The sequence below is a fragment of the Pelophylax lessonae genome, assembly GCF_965119305.1.
Source record: "Pelophylax lessonae genome assembly, chromosome: 5".
Taxonomy (NCBI): Eukaryota; Metazoa; Chordata; class Amphibia; order Anura; family Ranidae; genus Pelophylax; species Pelophylax lessonae.
Window position 1 is genome coordinate 276,257,826 of NC_138772.1, and position 14,750 is coordinate 276,272,575.

Sequence of the window (14,750 nt, forward strand, 5' to 3'; positions counted from 1 at the left end):
CAGAAAAATAAAACAATGTTCTTCTTCATCTCTGAAGGACGAGGCCCATATGGAGTAGGAGGGAGGTTGAGGTGGTGGTGGATGTGGCGGTGACATAGGCGTGCGCACAGGGTGTGCTGGGTGTGCCTGGGCACACCCTAATCACCTAGGGCACATAGCATTGCCAGTGAGGAGATGGGAAAGATCTCCCTGGGACCTGCTCTGCTCTATTTCTCCTTGCCTACAGGTACATGGCCCCGATACATTACTCTCCCTGCTGGCAAACACATGCATGTGTATTTCAACTTTGGGGTGCACACCTTAATGCAATAGGCTGCGCACACCTATGGGCGGTGTAGGTGGAAGCGGCGGTGGAGGAGGACCAGGGCCGGATTAACAGCATCATGGGCTTGGTGCTGAGGATTTTGAAGGGCCTTAAGGGCCGTGCCTTGCCATGCACCCAGAGGAGGAAGGGTGCAGCCATGCATGCCTAATTCAACATGGGATGCTGTCTCTGAAGCCCATAAACACATCCATGCATCGCCAACTGTCCCTCCTTGTCCGGCCTTCACGCTGTGTGGGGAGGTTCTGAGGGTGCTGCCTGGGGAAGCGAGCATAGAAGCCAGACTTCTGTGTTTACAAGTGACAGAAGAGCGGTAACAGTGAATATGGCCAACCCGGGGCCTATATAAAAGGTAGGGGCCTGGAGCTGCAGCTCCAATAGCCCCTACATTAATCTGGCCCTGAGGAGGAGGACGAGGTAGCCAACACTGCTTCTTTTCAAAAATTTTAAATGAGGGTACACCCCAAAAGAGTGAGAAAGAGCAAAAATGGAACAATGGGTGGGTAAGGTCGGTATCCATTGCTATTCTGCATAAGGTACGGAAAAGTCCCGTGGGATCCATGCCTGGTTCATTTTAATGAACGTGAGCTTGTCCACATTGTCTCTGGACAGGCGGCTGCGCTTGTCTGTTATAACGCCCCCAGCCGTGCTAAATACCCGTTCAGATAATACACTGGCTGCAGGGCACGCCAGCACCTCCAAGGCGTAAAGGGCAAGCTCAAGCCATGTGCCCAATTTGGAGACCCAGAAGTTGAAGGGGGCAGACCCGTCATTCACTACATGTAGGCGTGTGCACACATACTGCTCCACCATGTTGGTAAAATGCTGCCTCCTGCTAAGACGTTCCATCTGAGCTGCTGGTGCTGCTGTTTGTTGTGGCGTGCTGACAAAGCTTTTCCACATTTCGGCCATGCTAACCCTGCCTTCTGAGGTGCTGGCGGTGCCCTGGTTGCGTTGGCGACCTCCTCCTCCTCCTCCTCTGCCTTGTGCTTCCACTGTGGCCCCGCTGTCAGATGGGAATGCCAGCAGCATGGCGTCTACCAGCGTGCGCTTGTACTCGCGCATCTTGCGATCGCGCTCCAGTGAGTGAATTAAGGACGGTACGTTGTCCTTGTAACGGGGATCCAGCAGCGTGGCCACCCAGTAATCAGCACAAGTTAGAATGTGGGCAACTCGGCGGTCGTTGTGGAGACACTGCAGCATGTAATCGCTCATGTGTGCCAGGCTGCCCAGAGGCAACGAAAGGCTGTCCTCTGTGGGAGGTGTATCGTCCGTGTCCTCTGTATCCCCCCAGCCACGCACCAGTGATGGCCATGAGCTGGCCTGGGTGCCACCCTGCTGTGAACATGGTTCCATCTCCTCCTCCAGCTCCTCCTCCTCCTCATCCTCCTCATCCTCCAGAACTGTGCCCCTGCTGGACAATTGCGTCCCTGGCGTTTGCGTGTGCAGGAACCCACCCTCGGAGCCCCTTGCGAATGACTGCCCTGAAAGCCTTGGAAATGTTACCTCTTCATCCTCCTCCTCCTCCTCATCCTGTGCCACATCCTCTTCCATCATCGCCCGAATTGTTTTTTCAAGGAGGCATAGAAGTGGGATAGTTAAGCTGAGAACGGCGTCATTGCCACTGGCCATGTTGGTGGAGTACTCAAAACAGCGCAACAAGGCACACAGGTCTCGCATGGAGGCCCAGTTAAATTAAATAGCGGAATAGAAAATATGATCCAAAAAAAGTGTATGTATATCACACGTACACAACCACACTGGGCCCCAATTACTATTGTTTGTACCCCTAAAAGGCTAGATGAGGAGTAGGGGGAGTATGGAACAGGCAGCACCCTCAAACCTTCAGAAGTATGAGATGAACCCCAACAACTTGGAAAGGTGGATCTCTCTCACACGTACCGACACAGACTATCCCCCAATTTAACTGATCCCCAAAGGTTTTTGATTAAATAGCGGAATAGAAAATATGATCCAAAAAAAGTGTATGTATATCACACGTACACAACCACACTAGGCCCCAATTACTATTGTTTGTACCCCTAAAAGGCTAGATGAGGAGTAGGGGGAGTATGGAACAGGCAGCACCCTCAAACCTTCAGAAGTATGAGATGAACCCCAACAACTTGGAAAGGTGGATCTCTCTCACACGTACCGACACAGACTATCCCGCAATTCAATTGATCCTCAAAGGTTTTTATTGAATAGCGGAATAGGAAATATGATCAAAAAAAGTGTATGTATCTCGCACGTACACAACCACACTAGGCCCCAATTACTATTGTTTGTACCCCTAAAAGGCTAGATGAGGAGTAGGGGGGGTATGGAACAGGCAGCACCCTCAAACCTTCAGAAGTATGAGATGAACCCCAACAACTTGGAAAGGTGGATCTCTCTCACACGTACCGACACAGACTATCCCGCAATTCAATTGATCCTCAAAGGTTTTTATTGAATAGCGGAATAGGAAATATGATCAAAAAAAGTGTATGTATCTCGCACGTACACAACCACACTAGGCCCCAATTACTATTGTTTGTACCCCTAAAAGGCTAGATGAGGAGTAGGGGGGGTATGGAACAGGCAGCACCCTCAAACCTTCAGAAGTATGAGATGAACCCCAACAACTTGGAAAGGTGGATCTCTCTCACACGTACCGACACAGACTATCCCCCAATTTAACTGATCCCCAAAGGTTTTTGATTAAATAGCGGAATAGAAAATATGATCCCAAAAAAGTGTATGTATATCACACGTACACAACCACACTGGGCCCCAATTACTATTGTTTGTACCCCTAAAAGGCTAGATGAGGAGTAGGGGGAGTATGGAACAGGCAGCACCCTCAAACCTTCAGAAGTATGAGATGAACCCCAACAACTTGGAAAGGTGGATCTCTCTCACACGTACCAACACAGACTATCCCCCAATTTAACTGATCCCCAAAGGTTTTTGATTAAATAGCGGAATAGAAAATATGATCCAAAAAAAGTGTATGTATATCACACGTACACAACCACACTAGGCCCCAATTACTATTGTTTGTACCCCTAAAAGGCTAGGAGTAGGGGGAGTATGGAACAGGCAGCACCCTCAAACCTTCAGAAGTATGAGATGAACCCCAACAACTTGGAAAGGTGGATCTCTCTCACACGTACCAACACAGACTATCCCCCAATTTAACTGATCCCCAAAGGTTTTTGATTAAATAGCGGAATAGAAAATATGATCCCAAAAAAGTGTATGTATATCACACGTACACAACCACACTAGGCCCCAATTACTATTGTTTGTACCCCTAAAAGGCTAGGAGTAGGGGGAGTATGGAACAGGCAGCACCCTCAAACCTTCAGAAGTATGAGATGAACCCCAACAACTTGGAAAGGTGGATCTCTCTCACACGTACCAACACAGACTATCCCCCAATTTAACTGATCCCCAAAGGTTTTTGATTAAATAGCGGAATAGAAAATATGATCCCAAAAAAGTGTATGTATATCACACGTACACAACCACACTAGGCCCCAATTACTATTGTTTGTACCCCTAAAAGGCTAGGAGTAGGGGGAGTATGGAACAGGCAGCACCCTCAAACCTTCAGAAGTATGAGATGAACCCCAACAACTTGGAAAGGTGGATCTCTCTCACACGTACCAACACAGACTATCCCCCAATTTAACTGATCCCCAAAGGTTTTTGATTAAATAGCGGAATAGAAAATATGATCCCAAAAAAGTGTATGTATATCACACGTACACAACCACACTAGGCCCCAATTACTATTGTTTGTACCCCTAAAAGGCTAGGAGTAGGGGGAGTATGGAACAGGCAGCACCCTCAAACCTTCAGAAGTATGAGATGAACCCCAACAACTTGGAAAGGTGGATCTCTCTCACACGTACCAACACAGACTATCCCCCAATTTAACTGATCCCCAAAGGTTTTTGATTAAATAGCGGAATAGAAAATATGATCCCAAAAAAGTGTATGTATATCACACGTACACAACCACACTAGGCCCCAATTACTATTGTTTGTACCCCTAAAAGGCTAGGAGTAGGGGGGAGTATGGAACAGGCAGCATCCTCAAACCTTCAGAAGTATGAGATGAACCCCAACAACTTGGAAAGGTGGATCTCTCTCACACGTACCAACACAGACTATCCCCCAATTTAACTGATCCCCAAAGGTTTTTGATTAAATAGCGGAATAGAAAATATGATCCCAAAAAAGTGTATGTATATCGCACGTACACAACCACACTAGGCCCCAATTACTATTGTTTGTACCCCTAAAAGGCTAGGAGTAGGGGGAGTATGGAACAGGCAGCACCCTCAAACCTTCAGAAGTATGAGATGAACCCCAACAACTTGGAAAGGTGGATCTCTCTCACACGTACCAACACAGACTATCCCCCAATTTAACTGATCCCCAAAGGTTTTTGATTAAATAGCGGAATAGAAAATATGATCCAAAAAAAGTGTATGTATATCACACGTACACAACCACACTAGGCCCCAATTACTATTGTTTGTACCCCTAAAAGGCTAGGAGTAGGGGGAGTATGGAACAGGCAGCACCCTCAAACCTTCAGAAGTATGAGATGAACCCCAACAACTTGGAAAGGTGGATCTCTCTCACACGTACCAACACAGACTATCCCCCAATTTAACTGATCCCCAAAGGTTTTTGATTAAATAGCGGAATAGAAAATATGATCCCAAAAAAGTGTATGTATATCACACGTACACAACCACACTAGGCCCCAATTACTATTGTTTGTACCCCTAAAAGGCTAGGAGTAGGGGGAGTATGGAACAGGCAGCACCCTCAAACCTTCAGAAGTATGAGATGAACCCCAACAACTTGGAAAGGTGGATCTCTCTCACACGTACCAACACAGACTATCCCCCAATTTAACTGATCCCCAAAGGTTTTTGATTAAATAGCGGAATAGAAAATATGATCCCAAAAAAGTGTATGTATATCACACGTACACAACCACACTAGGCCCCAATTACTATTGTTTGTACCCCTAAAAGGCTAGGAGTAGGGGGAGTATGGAACAGGCAGCACCCTCAAACCTTCAGAAGTATGAGATGAACCCCAACAACTTGGAAAGGTGGATCTCTCTCACACGTACCAACACAGACTATCCCCCAATTTAACTGATCCCCAAAGGTTTTTGATTAAATAGCGGAATAGAAAATATGATCCAAAAAAAGTGTATGTATATCACACGTACACAACCACACTAGGCCCCAATTACTATTGTTTGTACCCCTAAAAGGCTAGGAGTAGGGGGAGTATGGAACAGGCAGCACCCTCAAACCTTCAGAAGTATGAGATGAACCCCAACAACTTGGAAAGGTGGATCTCTCTCACACGTACCAACACAGACTATCCCCCAATTTAACTGATCCCCAAAGGTTTTTGATTAAATAGCGGAATAGAAAATATGATCCCAAAAAAGTGTATGTATATCACACGTACACAACCACACTAGGCCCCAATTACTATTGTTTGTACCCCTAAAAGGCTAGGAGTAGGGGGAGTATGGAACAGGCAGCACCCTCAAACCTTCAGAAGTATGAGATGAACCCCAACAACTTGGAAAGGTGGATCTCTCTCACACGTACCAACACAGACTATCCCCCAATTTAACTGATCCCCAAAGGTTTTTGATTAAATAGCGGAATAGAAAATATGATCCCAAAAAAGTGTATGTATATCACACGTACACAACCACACTAGGCCCCAATTACTATTGTTTGTACCCCTAAAAGGCTAGGAGTAGGGGGAGTATGGAACAGGCAGCACCCTCAAACCTTCAGAAGTATGAGATGAACCCCAACAACTTGGAAAGGTGGATCTCTCTCACACGTACCAACACAGACTATCCCCCAATTTAACTGATCCCCAAAGGTTTTTGATTAAATAGCGGAATAGAAAATATGATCCCAAAAAAGTGTATGTATATCACACGTACACAACCACACTAGGCCCCAATTACTATTGTTTGTACCCCTAAAAGGCTAGGAGTAGGGGGAGTATGGAACAGGCAGCACCCTCAAACCTTCAGAAGTATGAGATGAACCCCAACAACTTGGAAAGGTGGATCTCTCTCACACGTACCAACACAGACTATCCCCCAATTTAACTGATCCCCAAAGGTTTTTGATTAAATAGCGGAATAGAAAATATGATCCCAAAAAAGTGTATGTATATCACACGTACACAACCACACTAGGCCCCAATTACTATTGTTTGTACCCCTAAAAGGCTAGGAGTAGGGGGGAGTATGGAACAGGCAGCACCCTCAAACCTTCAGAAGTATGAGATGAACCCCAACAACTTGGAAAGGTGGATCTCTCTCACACGTACCAACACAGACTATCCCCCAATTTAACTGATCCCCAAAGGTTTTTGATTAAATAGCGGAATAGAAAATATGATCCCAAAAAAGTGTATGTATATCACACGTACACAACCACACTAGGCCCCAATTACTATTGTTTGTACCCCTAAAAGGCTAGGAGTAGGGGGAGTATGGAACAGGCAGCACCCTCAAACCTTCAGAAGTATGAGATGAACCCCAACAACTTGGAAAGGTGGATCTCTCTCACACGTACCAACACAGACTATCCCCCAATTTAACTGATCCCCAAAGGTTTTTGATTAAATAGCGGAATAGAAAATATGATCCCAAAAAAGTGTATGTATATCACACGTACACAACCACACTAGGCCCCAATTACTATTGTTTGTACCCCTAAAAGGCTAGGAGTAGGGGGAGTATGGAACAGGCAGCACCCTCAAACCTTCAGAAGTATGAGATGAACCCCAACAACTTGGAAAGGTGGATCTCTCTCACACGTACCAACACAGACTATCCCCCAATTTAACTGATCCCCAAAGGTTTTTGATTAAATAGCGGAATAGAAAATATGATCCCAAAAAAGTGTATGTATATCACACGTACACAACCACACTAGGCCCCAATTACTATTGTTTGTACCCCTAAAAGGCTAGATGAGGAGTAGGGGGAGTATGGAACAGGCAGCACCCTCAAACCTTCAGAAGTATGAGATTGTGTTCACTGTACCCCACAAAGATTGAGTTCACTGCACCCCACAATGATTGTGTTCACTGCACCCCACAAAGATTGTGTTCACTGCACCTCACAAAGATTGTGTTCACTGTACCCCCCAAAGATTGTGTTCACTGCACCCCACAAAGATTCTGTTCACTGTACCCCACAAAGATTGTGTTCACTGCACCCCAAAAAGATTGTGTTCACTGCACCCCAAAAAGGATGTTGTTCACTGCACCCCAAAAAGGATGTTGTTCACTCCACCCCAAAAAGATTGTGTTCACTGCACCCCACAAAGATTGTGTTCACTGCACCCCAAAAATGATTTTGTTCACTGCACCCCAAAAAGGATTTTGTTCACTGCACCCCAAAAAGGATGTTGTTCACTCCACCCCAAAAAGATTGTGTTCACTGCACCCCAAAAAGATTGTGTTCACTGCACCCCACAAAGGATTTTGTTCACTGCACCCCAAAAAGATTGTGTTCACTGCACCCCAAAAAGGATGTTGTTCACTGCACCCCAAAAAGGATTTTGTTCACTGCACCCCAAAAAGATTGTGTTCACTGCACCCCACAAAGGATTTTGTTCACTGCACCCCACAAAGATTGTGTTCACTGCACACCAAAAAGGATTGTGTTCACTGCACCCCAAAAAGATTTTGTTCACTGCACCCCAAAAAGATTGTGTTCACTGCAGCCCAAAAAGATTGTGTTCACTGCAGCCCAAAAAGATTGTGTTCACTGCAGCCCAAAAAGATTGTGTTCACTGCAGCCCAAAAAGATTGTGTTCACTGCAGCTCACACACAGAAAAATGGATGTGGATCACTGACACCTGCCTATCTCCAATCCCACACCACACAGCAATATCGATTGTAGTTTGTAGAACACAGTTTCCCTAAAATTCAGCAGACTCTGTCCCTAACAGGATTGAGAAGAGATCGTAGATCAGGATTGAGTGCAGATTCACCCCACCCCCCACACAGCAATATCGATTGTAGTTTGTAGAAGACACTGACCCTATAATTCAGCAGACTCTATCCCTAAAATGCCTACAACTCGCCCTGCCTAAACACTCCGACCTGTCCCTCAATTCTATCCGGACACAAATGGTTTTTTCCTGCCTATCTTTCCCTAATCAGCAGCCAGCACGTTGATGTGTGCTCTGTCCCTGAATCTAAGCAGCATAATGACGCCGCTGCGGCTGCCTCGAACTTATAAAGACTTGGTCACATGCTTCAGACGGCCAATCACAGCTACTGAGACATTTGCAGGCATGGCTGGGATGGCTTAAGGCACACCAGTTAAACGATTGTTGATTGGCTGTTGAAAGCCCGCCATGAAAAGAGCGCCAAAGCATGCAAAACCCGGAAATAAAACGACCGAACACGGATTTTTACCCGAACATACAGTAAAGTGTCCGTGTCCGTGTTCGGGTACAAAAAATCCAATTATTCGGTACGAACACGAATAATACAGTCCGTGTTCGCTCAACACTACTTACTAGGAAATTGCCTTCGGTCCATAAAATACTTCTAGTTGTAGTGAATTGGTGTAGGTGACAAACCCCAAATGACCCCTTTTATTTCTAAAGAAGACATCCCAAGGCAATCACGTTTTTCACTGCAATATTTTGGAAAAGTTGTTTGAGGTAATTAATAAACATATAGCTTGGAAATGGTGCACTGAGTACAGAACATCATTAAATGTACTGGTCATAGATGGAGGGAGAAGGAGGTGACACAGTTAATGTACATGTAACATACAGTGGGATTATGGAGAGCATGGGGTTAATGTTCTCTACCTTCCTTGTTCCTTCCTCCCATGCTTGTCTCCAGGACTTCTCCAGAGCCTCTCCCATCCCCCAGAACTCCCTACCCCAATCTGTCCCACTATCCCCTACTTTTTTTTAGGTTATCCTTGAAAACTAATTTCCTAAAGGAAGCCTATCCTGCCTTCAGCTAACAACTGAATCTTTAATTTTTCCCATCAGTTCATCCCTCAGTTATAACCTTTTGTTCTTTTGTTCCACTTGCCCCTCCCTATTAGATTGTAGGTTACCAGGAATAGGACCCTCCTAACCCTCTTGTAGTGAATTGTTTTGGTGCTGTATTGTCTCCCTTTAGATTGTAAAGCACTGTGCAATCTGTTGGCGCAATATAAATCCTGAATAATAATAATAATGATAATAATATGCAGATTTGTAGAGTAAGGGAGGTGAAGAGTTACCATACAAATCACATACTGAAACAGGATGGAGATCAGATGTAAAGGAGAGGGAGCAAAGGAAGAGGGGAAATAATTTCGCACTCAACACCCCTCACCAAAAATCTGCTACTGCTTGCAATCGGAAGCAAGTGTATCGAATTGCATCTGTTCATTCATTCATTCCTTCTTCCTCTCTTTTCTCCATTCTGAGAGGAAGGAGCAGGCTCTTGAATGTAAACAGTAGTTCTGTTTATATTTGTCGGCACTGTAATTGGTCATCACAGGGATGCTTTGTTTGCTTTTTGCTGCTCAGTAGAAAGAGCCTGTCTGCAAAGACTGCAATGGACCTACAATCCATGCTAATCCAAAAATAAATAAATTGTATACCGTATTCAAATATATGTCCATGAGATAACATCATCCATCAATACAGTTTATCAAATTGACACGGTTATAATTCATATCTCATGAAACATCATATATATCAGTATCAACGTTATAAGGGCAATATGTTGACGAAAGAATGAATATCATTCTCTTCAAAAGTGCACATCATTCATTCAGAGGGGTATTTCTTCCTCATAGTATATGTCATCAATATAATGTTGGTATAATCAGCACCACATACAAATTGGCAGTATATTCACATATAGTGCAAACAGGTGTAATATTATTTCCTCCATAGGCAGTGGTCAGTCCTACAGGTTGATATTACAGCTGCAATGTAAATCCATCATGCTATCAGTAATGCTATTGAAGCAAAAATCTTGAACAGATGCAATCACTGTTCAACGTACAAATCTCCACCTCTTTATATCACTCCACTAATGTCCTCATACAATGGATTGTAGACTAATAAGTGAAGGAGATCTCAGCAATGTGTTTCCTCATTGAGTCCCTAAATCATGTAAATCAGTAATATATCCCACCTGTCAATGGCTTCAAAGAGTCAGTATTGCACTTCAGTGAAGCTCATGTCTTTTACATACTCGCCAAAAGTTTTTGCTCGATTGCATGCATAAAGTAAAGCCATGTATTGCGTGTATGATAAAACCCATCCTAAGGAGTGTAGGGAAAAGCATAAACCTAACCAGTTTCCCTGGCCTCTGCCGGCTGTCTCAAAGGTCTCTTGATTCTGTGTGGCCAACCCTCTTATGAGATTGAGATTAATGGGCAAGGTGGCATCCTCATGTCGCCACCTGAAGTCTGCATCCCTACTCCTCCCGTTACATCTCAGGCCTTTTAGGCTGCGGTACTCATTACCATAGTAACTTTAGTGTTTACAGCCAACTAGAGACAAAGGTCAGACTCAGGTTTGCAAATGGTCTACTACTATCAAACAGCAATCAAGCATCCTAATTGTATGTTCATTGTTATTCACACAAAAATAACAAACGGTTACTACATTTCATATAGATTAAATTATATGTCATTACTACTATACCTACTACTATACCTAATTCAATATTACCCAGAAGATCCAATACACATATGACCATAAACAATAGATTATTGTTAAAAAATATAATTTTTATATACTAGAGTAAGTATCATACACTATTATGAACCTTGGATACTATAGACCTAAGTGGAGTGAAGGATACAGTTCATTGTTCAAGTCAAACTATAATTCTTCCTACTATAAAAAAAAAAATGAGCTCAAGCTTAAACTAATATTTAAAGTGGAGTACCAGTCTTTTTTGTGTTTATTAAATGTCAGCAGCTACAAAAAGTCCCAGGATCCAGCTATGTGGCCACCCAAACCCTCAATTCTCTTTCTCTCCTCTCCTTGGTGCCAGCATTACAACTGTGGGCACCCAGCTGTGACAGCCGCGTGCGCACTGCATAGTTAGGCAGTCTTCTGGGATCTGTGATGTGTCCCAGAAGTTTGCAGGGAGGGAAGGAGAGAGGAGAACTTCTGGTTGGATCACCTCGGCAGTCTGACCAAAGGTGGGAGCGGGTACCTGTCGAAACTAGATACCTGCTCCCCTTTTGGGTGGATCTCCACTTTAACAAGGGCAATATGTCACTTCCAACTCCCAAATCTATATACTTTCCCTTTGTATTATTCCTTTATACTGATCACCCCCACATAGCCCACATTTTATTTTGTCAATGTTTAACATAGTTGTGTTTAGAGGGAAAATGTCTTGCTACAGGAGCTCCCAGATGATAAGTACATACTGTACAGTATATCAAATACAACTATTTTCTCACTGTCCTAATAGTAGAATGCTCCACAAGCACACCTACATTCCGAGTATTGCAGTTAAAAGATCCTTTACACTTGAGTACCTTCTTGTAGATAATCTTAACTCATACCCTTCTAGAATATAATTACAAAAGTCACAATTGCCACATTTTAAACCCCCCCTTATCTCTCTGGCCTTTGGTTGATGGTCATAAAATGACTATGTACTATGTATGTGTCTTCTATATACTAAATTGGGGCTCTTAATGACAATTGGGTTGATTTACTAAAACTGGAGAGTGCAAAATCTGGGCAGCTGTGCCTAGAACCAATCAGCTTTCAACTGTTTTTGTCAAAGCTTAATTGAACAAGCGGAAGTTAGACGCTGATTGGTTATCATGCACAGCTGCACAAAATGTTGCACTCTCCAGTTTTAGTAAATTAACCCCAATGTTTCTAACGTTTCATCATTAGTCAACATATTTTGTTTTCTGTGCTCACTAGGTCTCCCCTAATCTCAGGATTTATTGTTTTTGCCTGCTGCTGTTACGTTGTTTCTAGTAGTTCATTTTAAGTGTAATGTATTGAGTTATAAATATGTACTGTATATGCCCTGGCCAATCACTGAGGGGTTTACTTCCTTGTTCCAATTATTTTACTGGGTAGAGATGGAATAGGAAGGACATTCAAATGTACATAGAATAAAATGTACTATATCTAAAAAATAAATAAAAATCAATATATATATATATATATATATATATACACAGTATCTCACAAAAGTGAGTACACCCCTCACATTTTTGTAAATATTTAATGATATCTTTTCATGTGACAACAATTAAGAAATTACAATTTGCTACAATGTAAAGTAGTGAGTGTACAGCTTGTATAACAGTATAAATTTTTTGTCCCCTCAAAATAACTCAACACACAGCCATTAATGTCTAAACCACTGGCAACAAAAGTGAGTACACCCCTAAGTCAAAATGTCCAAATTGGGCACAATTAGCCATTTTCCCTCCCCGGTGGCATGTGACTCGTTAGTGTTACAAGGTCTCAGGTGGGAATAGGGAGCAGGTGTGTTAAATTTAGTGTTATCGTTCTCACTCTCTCATACTGGTCACTGGAAGTTCAACATGACACTTCATGGCAAAGAACTCTCTGAGGATATGAAAAAAAGAATTGTTGCTCTACATAACGATGGCCTAGGCTATAAGAAGATTGCCAAGACCCTGAAACTGAGCTGCAGCACGGTGACCAAGACCATACAGAGGTTTGACAGGACAGGTTCCACTCAGAACAGGCCTTGCCATGGTCAACCAAAGAAGTTGATTGCACGCGCTCAGCGTCATATCCAGAGGTTGTCTTTAGGAAATAGACGTATGAGTGCTGCCAGTATTGCTGCAGAGGTTGAAGGGGTGGAGGGTCAGCCTGTCATTGCTCAGACCATAAGCCACACACTGCATCAAATGGGTCTGCATGGCTGTGGTCCCAGAAGTAAGCCTCTTCTAAAGATGATGCACGAGAAAGCCAGCAAATGGTTTGCTGAAGACAAGCAGACTAAGGACATGGATTACTGGAATGGTTCCTCCACCCCAAACTTGCTCATGCATGTCTTTATGGACCTTGCTTTGTGCACTGGTCTAAATCATTTGGTGGAGGGGGGATTATGGTGTTGTGGGGTTGTTTTTCAGAGGTTGGGCTTGGCCACTTGGTTTCTGTGAAGGGAACTCTTAAGACATCAGCATTCCAAGACATTTTGGACAATTTAATGCTCCCAACTTTGTGGGAACAGTTTCGAGATGGCCCCTTCCTGTTCCAACATGACTGCACATCAGTGCACAAACAAGATCCATAAAGACATGGATGAGCGAACCTGACTGGCCTGTACAGAGTCCTGACCTCAACCAGACAGAACACCTTTGGGATGAATTAGAGTAGAGACTGCGAGCCAGGCCTTCTCATCTACATCAGTGACTGACCTCACAAATGCTCTTCTGGAAGAATGGTCAAACATTCCCTTAGACACACTCTTAAACATTGTGGACAGCCTTCCCAGAAGAGTTGAAGCTAGTATAGCTGCAAAGGGTGGCAAACTCAATATTGAACCCTATGGACTAAGACTGGGATGCCATTAAAGCTCATGTGCGTGTAAAGGCAGGTGTCCCAACATTTGTGGCAATATAGTGTATATATTTATATTACAGCTTACCAGTACTTGGATGTGGTGGCTACTTTGGTTTTCTGTTTGAGGGCCTTTTTTCCCTCTTTCGCCTGGTGATTCTGCCAGTAACACACATCCTGTGCTAAGCTATATAGATAGTGTATACTGTATTTGTCACCTACAGTAAGTTTCTCACATGCACATGCTGAGGAACTTCAGGGTTGATGACTGACATAATATATAGTCGTAAAAAACTGGCTAGGATATATTTTTTTTAAGTATATAGAGTAATGAGGACCTGCTTTTGAAATCTGATGCATTTGCTACAACTTGGCACCTTTTTTTAATTTTAGGATATGCATTTGTTTATAAAACTGTATTTTGTTTTATAGAATCCAGGCTATGCAGGACGTCAAGAACTTCCTGAGAATTTGAAAGTTCAGTTCCGTACAGTGGCTATGATGGTACCAGATCGAGCTATCATTATGAGGGTAAAGCTAGCCAGTGCTGGTTTCCGAGACAACCTAATTCTGAGTCGTAAATTTTACACCCTGTACAAGCTGTGTGAGGAACAATTATCAAAACAGGTGGGTGAAACATGCAGAAATGATGATACCATCCTAAAGGAAATCTATTTAGAAAGAAACATGAATGAAGATTGCCATGTATTTCAATCTTGTAATTGTGTTGCTTGGTTGTCATGCTGAAAGTGCTTTAACACTTTCATCTGGAGCAAGGATGCAAATAGGAATTTCTAAATGTTCCAGTTCA

The 14,750-nt window shown here is 43.4% G+C and overlaps 1 protein-coding gene across 1 annotated transcript in view; it reads left to right on the forward strand.

Annotated features, from left to right (window-relative positions):
• LOC309556020 (dynein axonemal heavy chain 5-like) overlaps positions 1–14,750 on the forward strand; it is a 468,481-nt gene that overhangs the window by 198,719 nt on the left and 255,012 nt on the right. Inside the window, exon 44 of the mRNA XM_082258288.1 lies at positions 14,372–14,566. Within this exon, the coding sequence (XP_082114414.1) occupies positions 14,372–14,566 (195 nt within the window). The remainder of the gene's footprint in view (positions 1–14,371; positions 14,567–14,750) is intronic.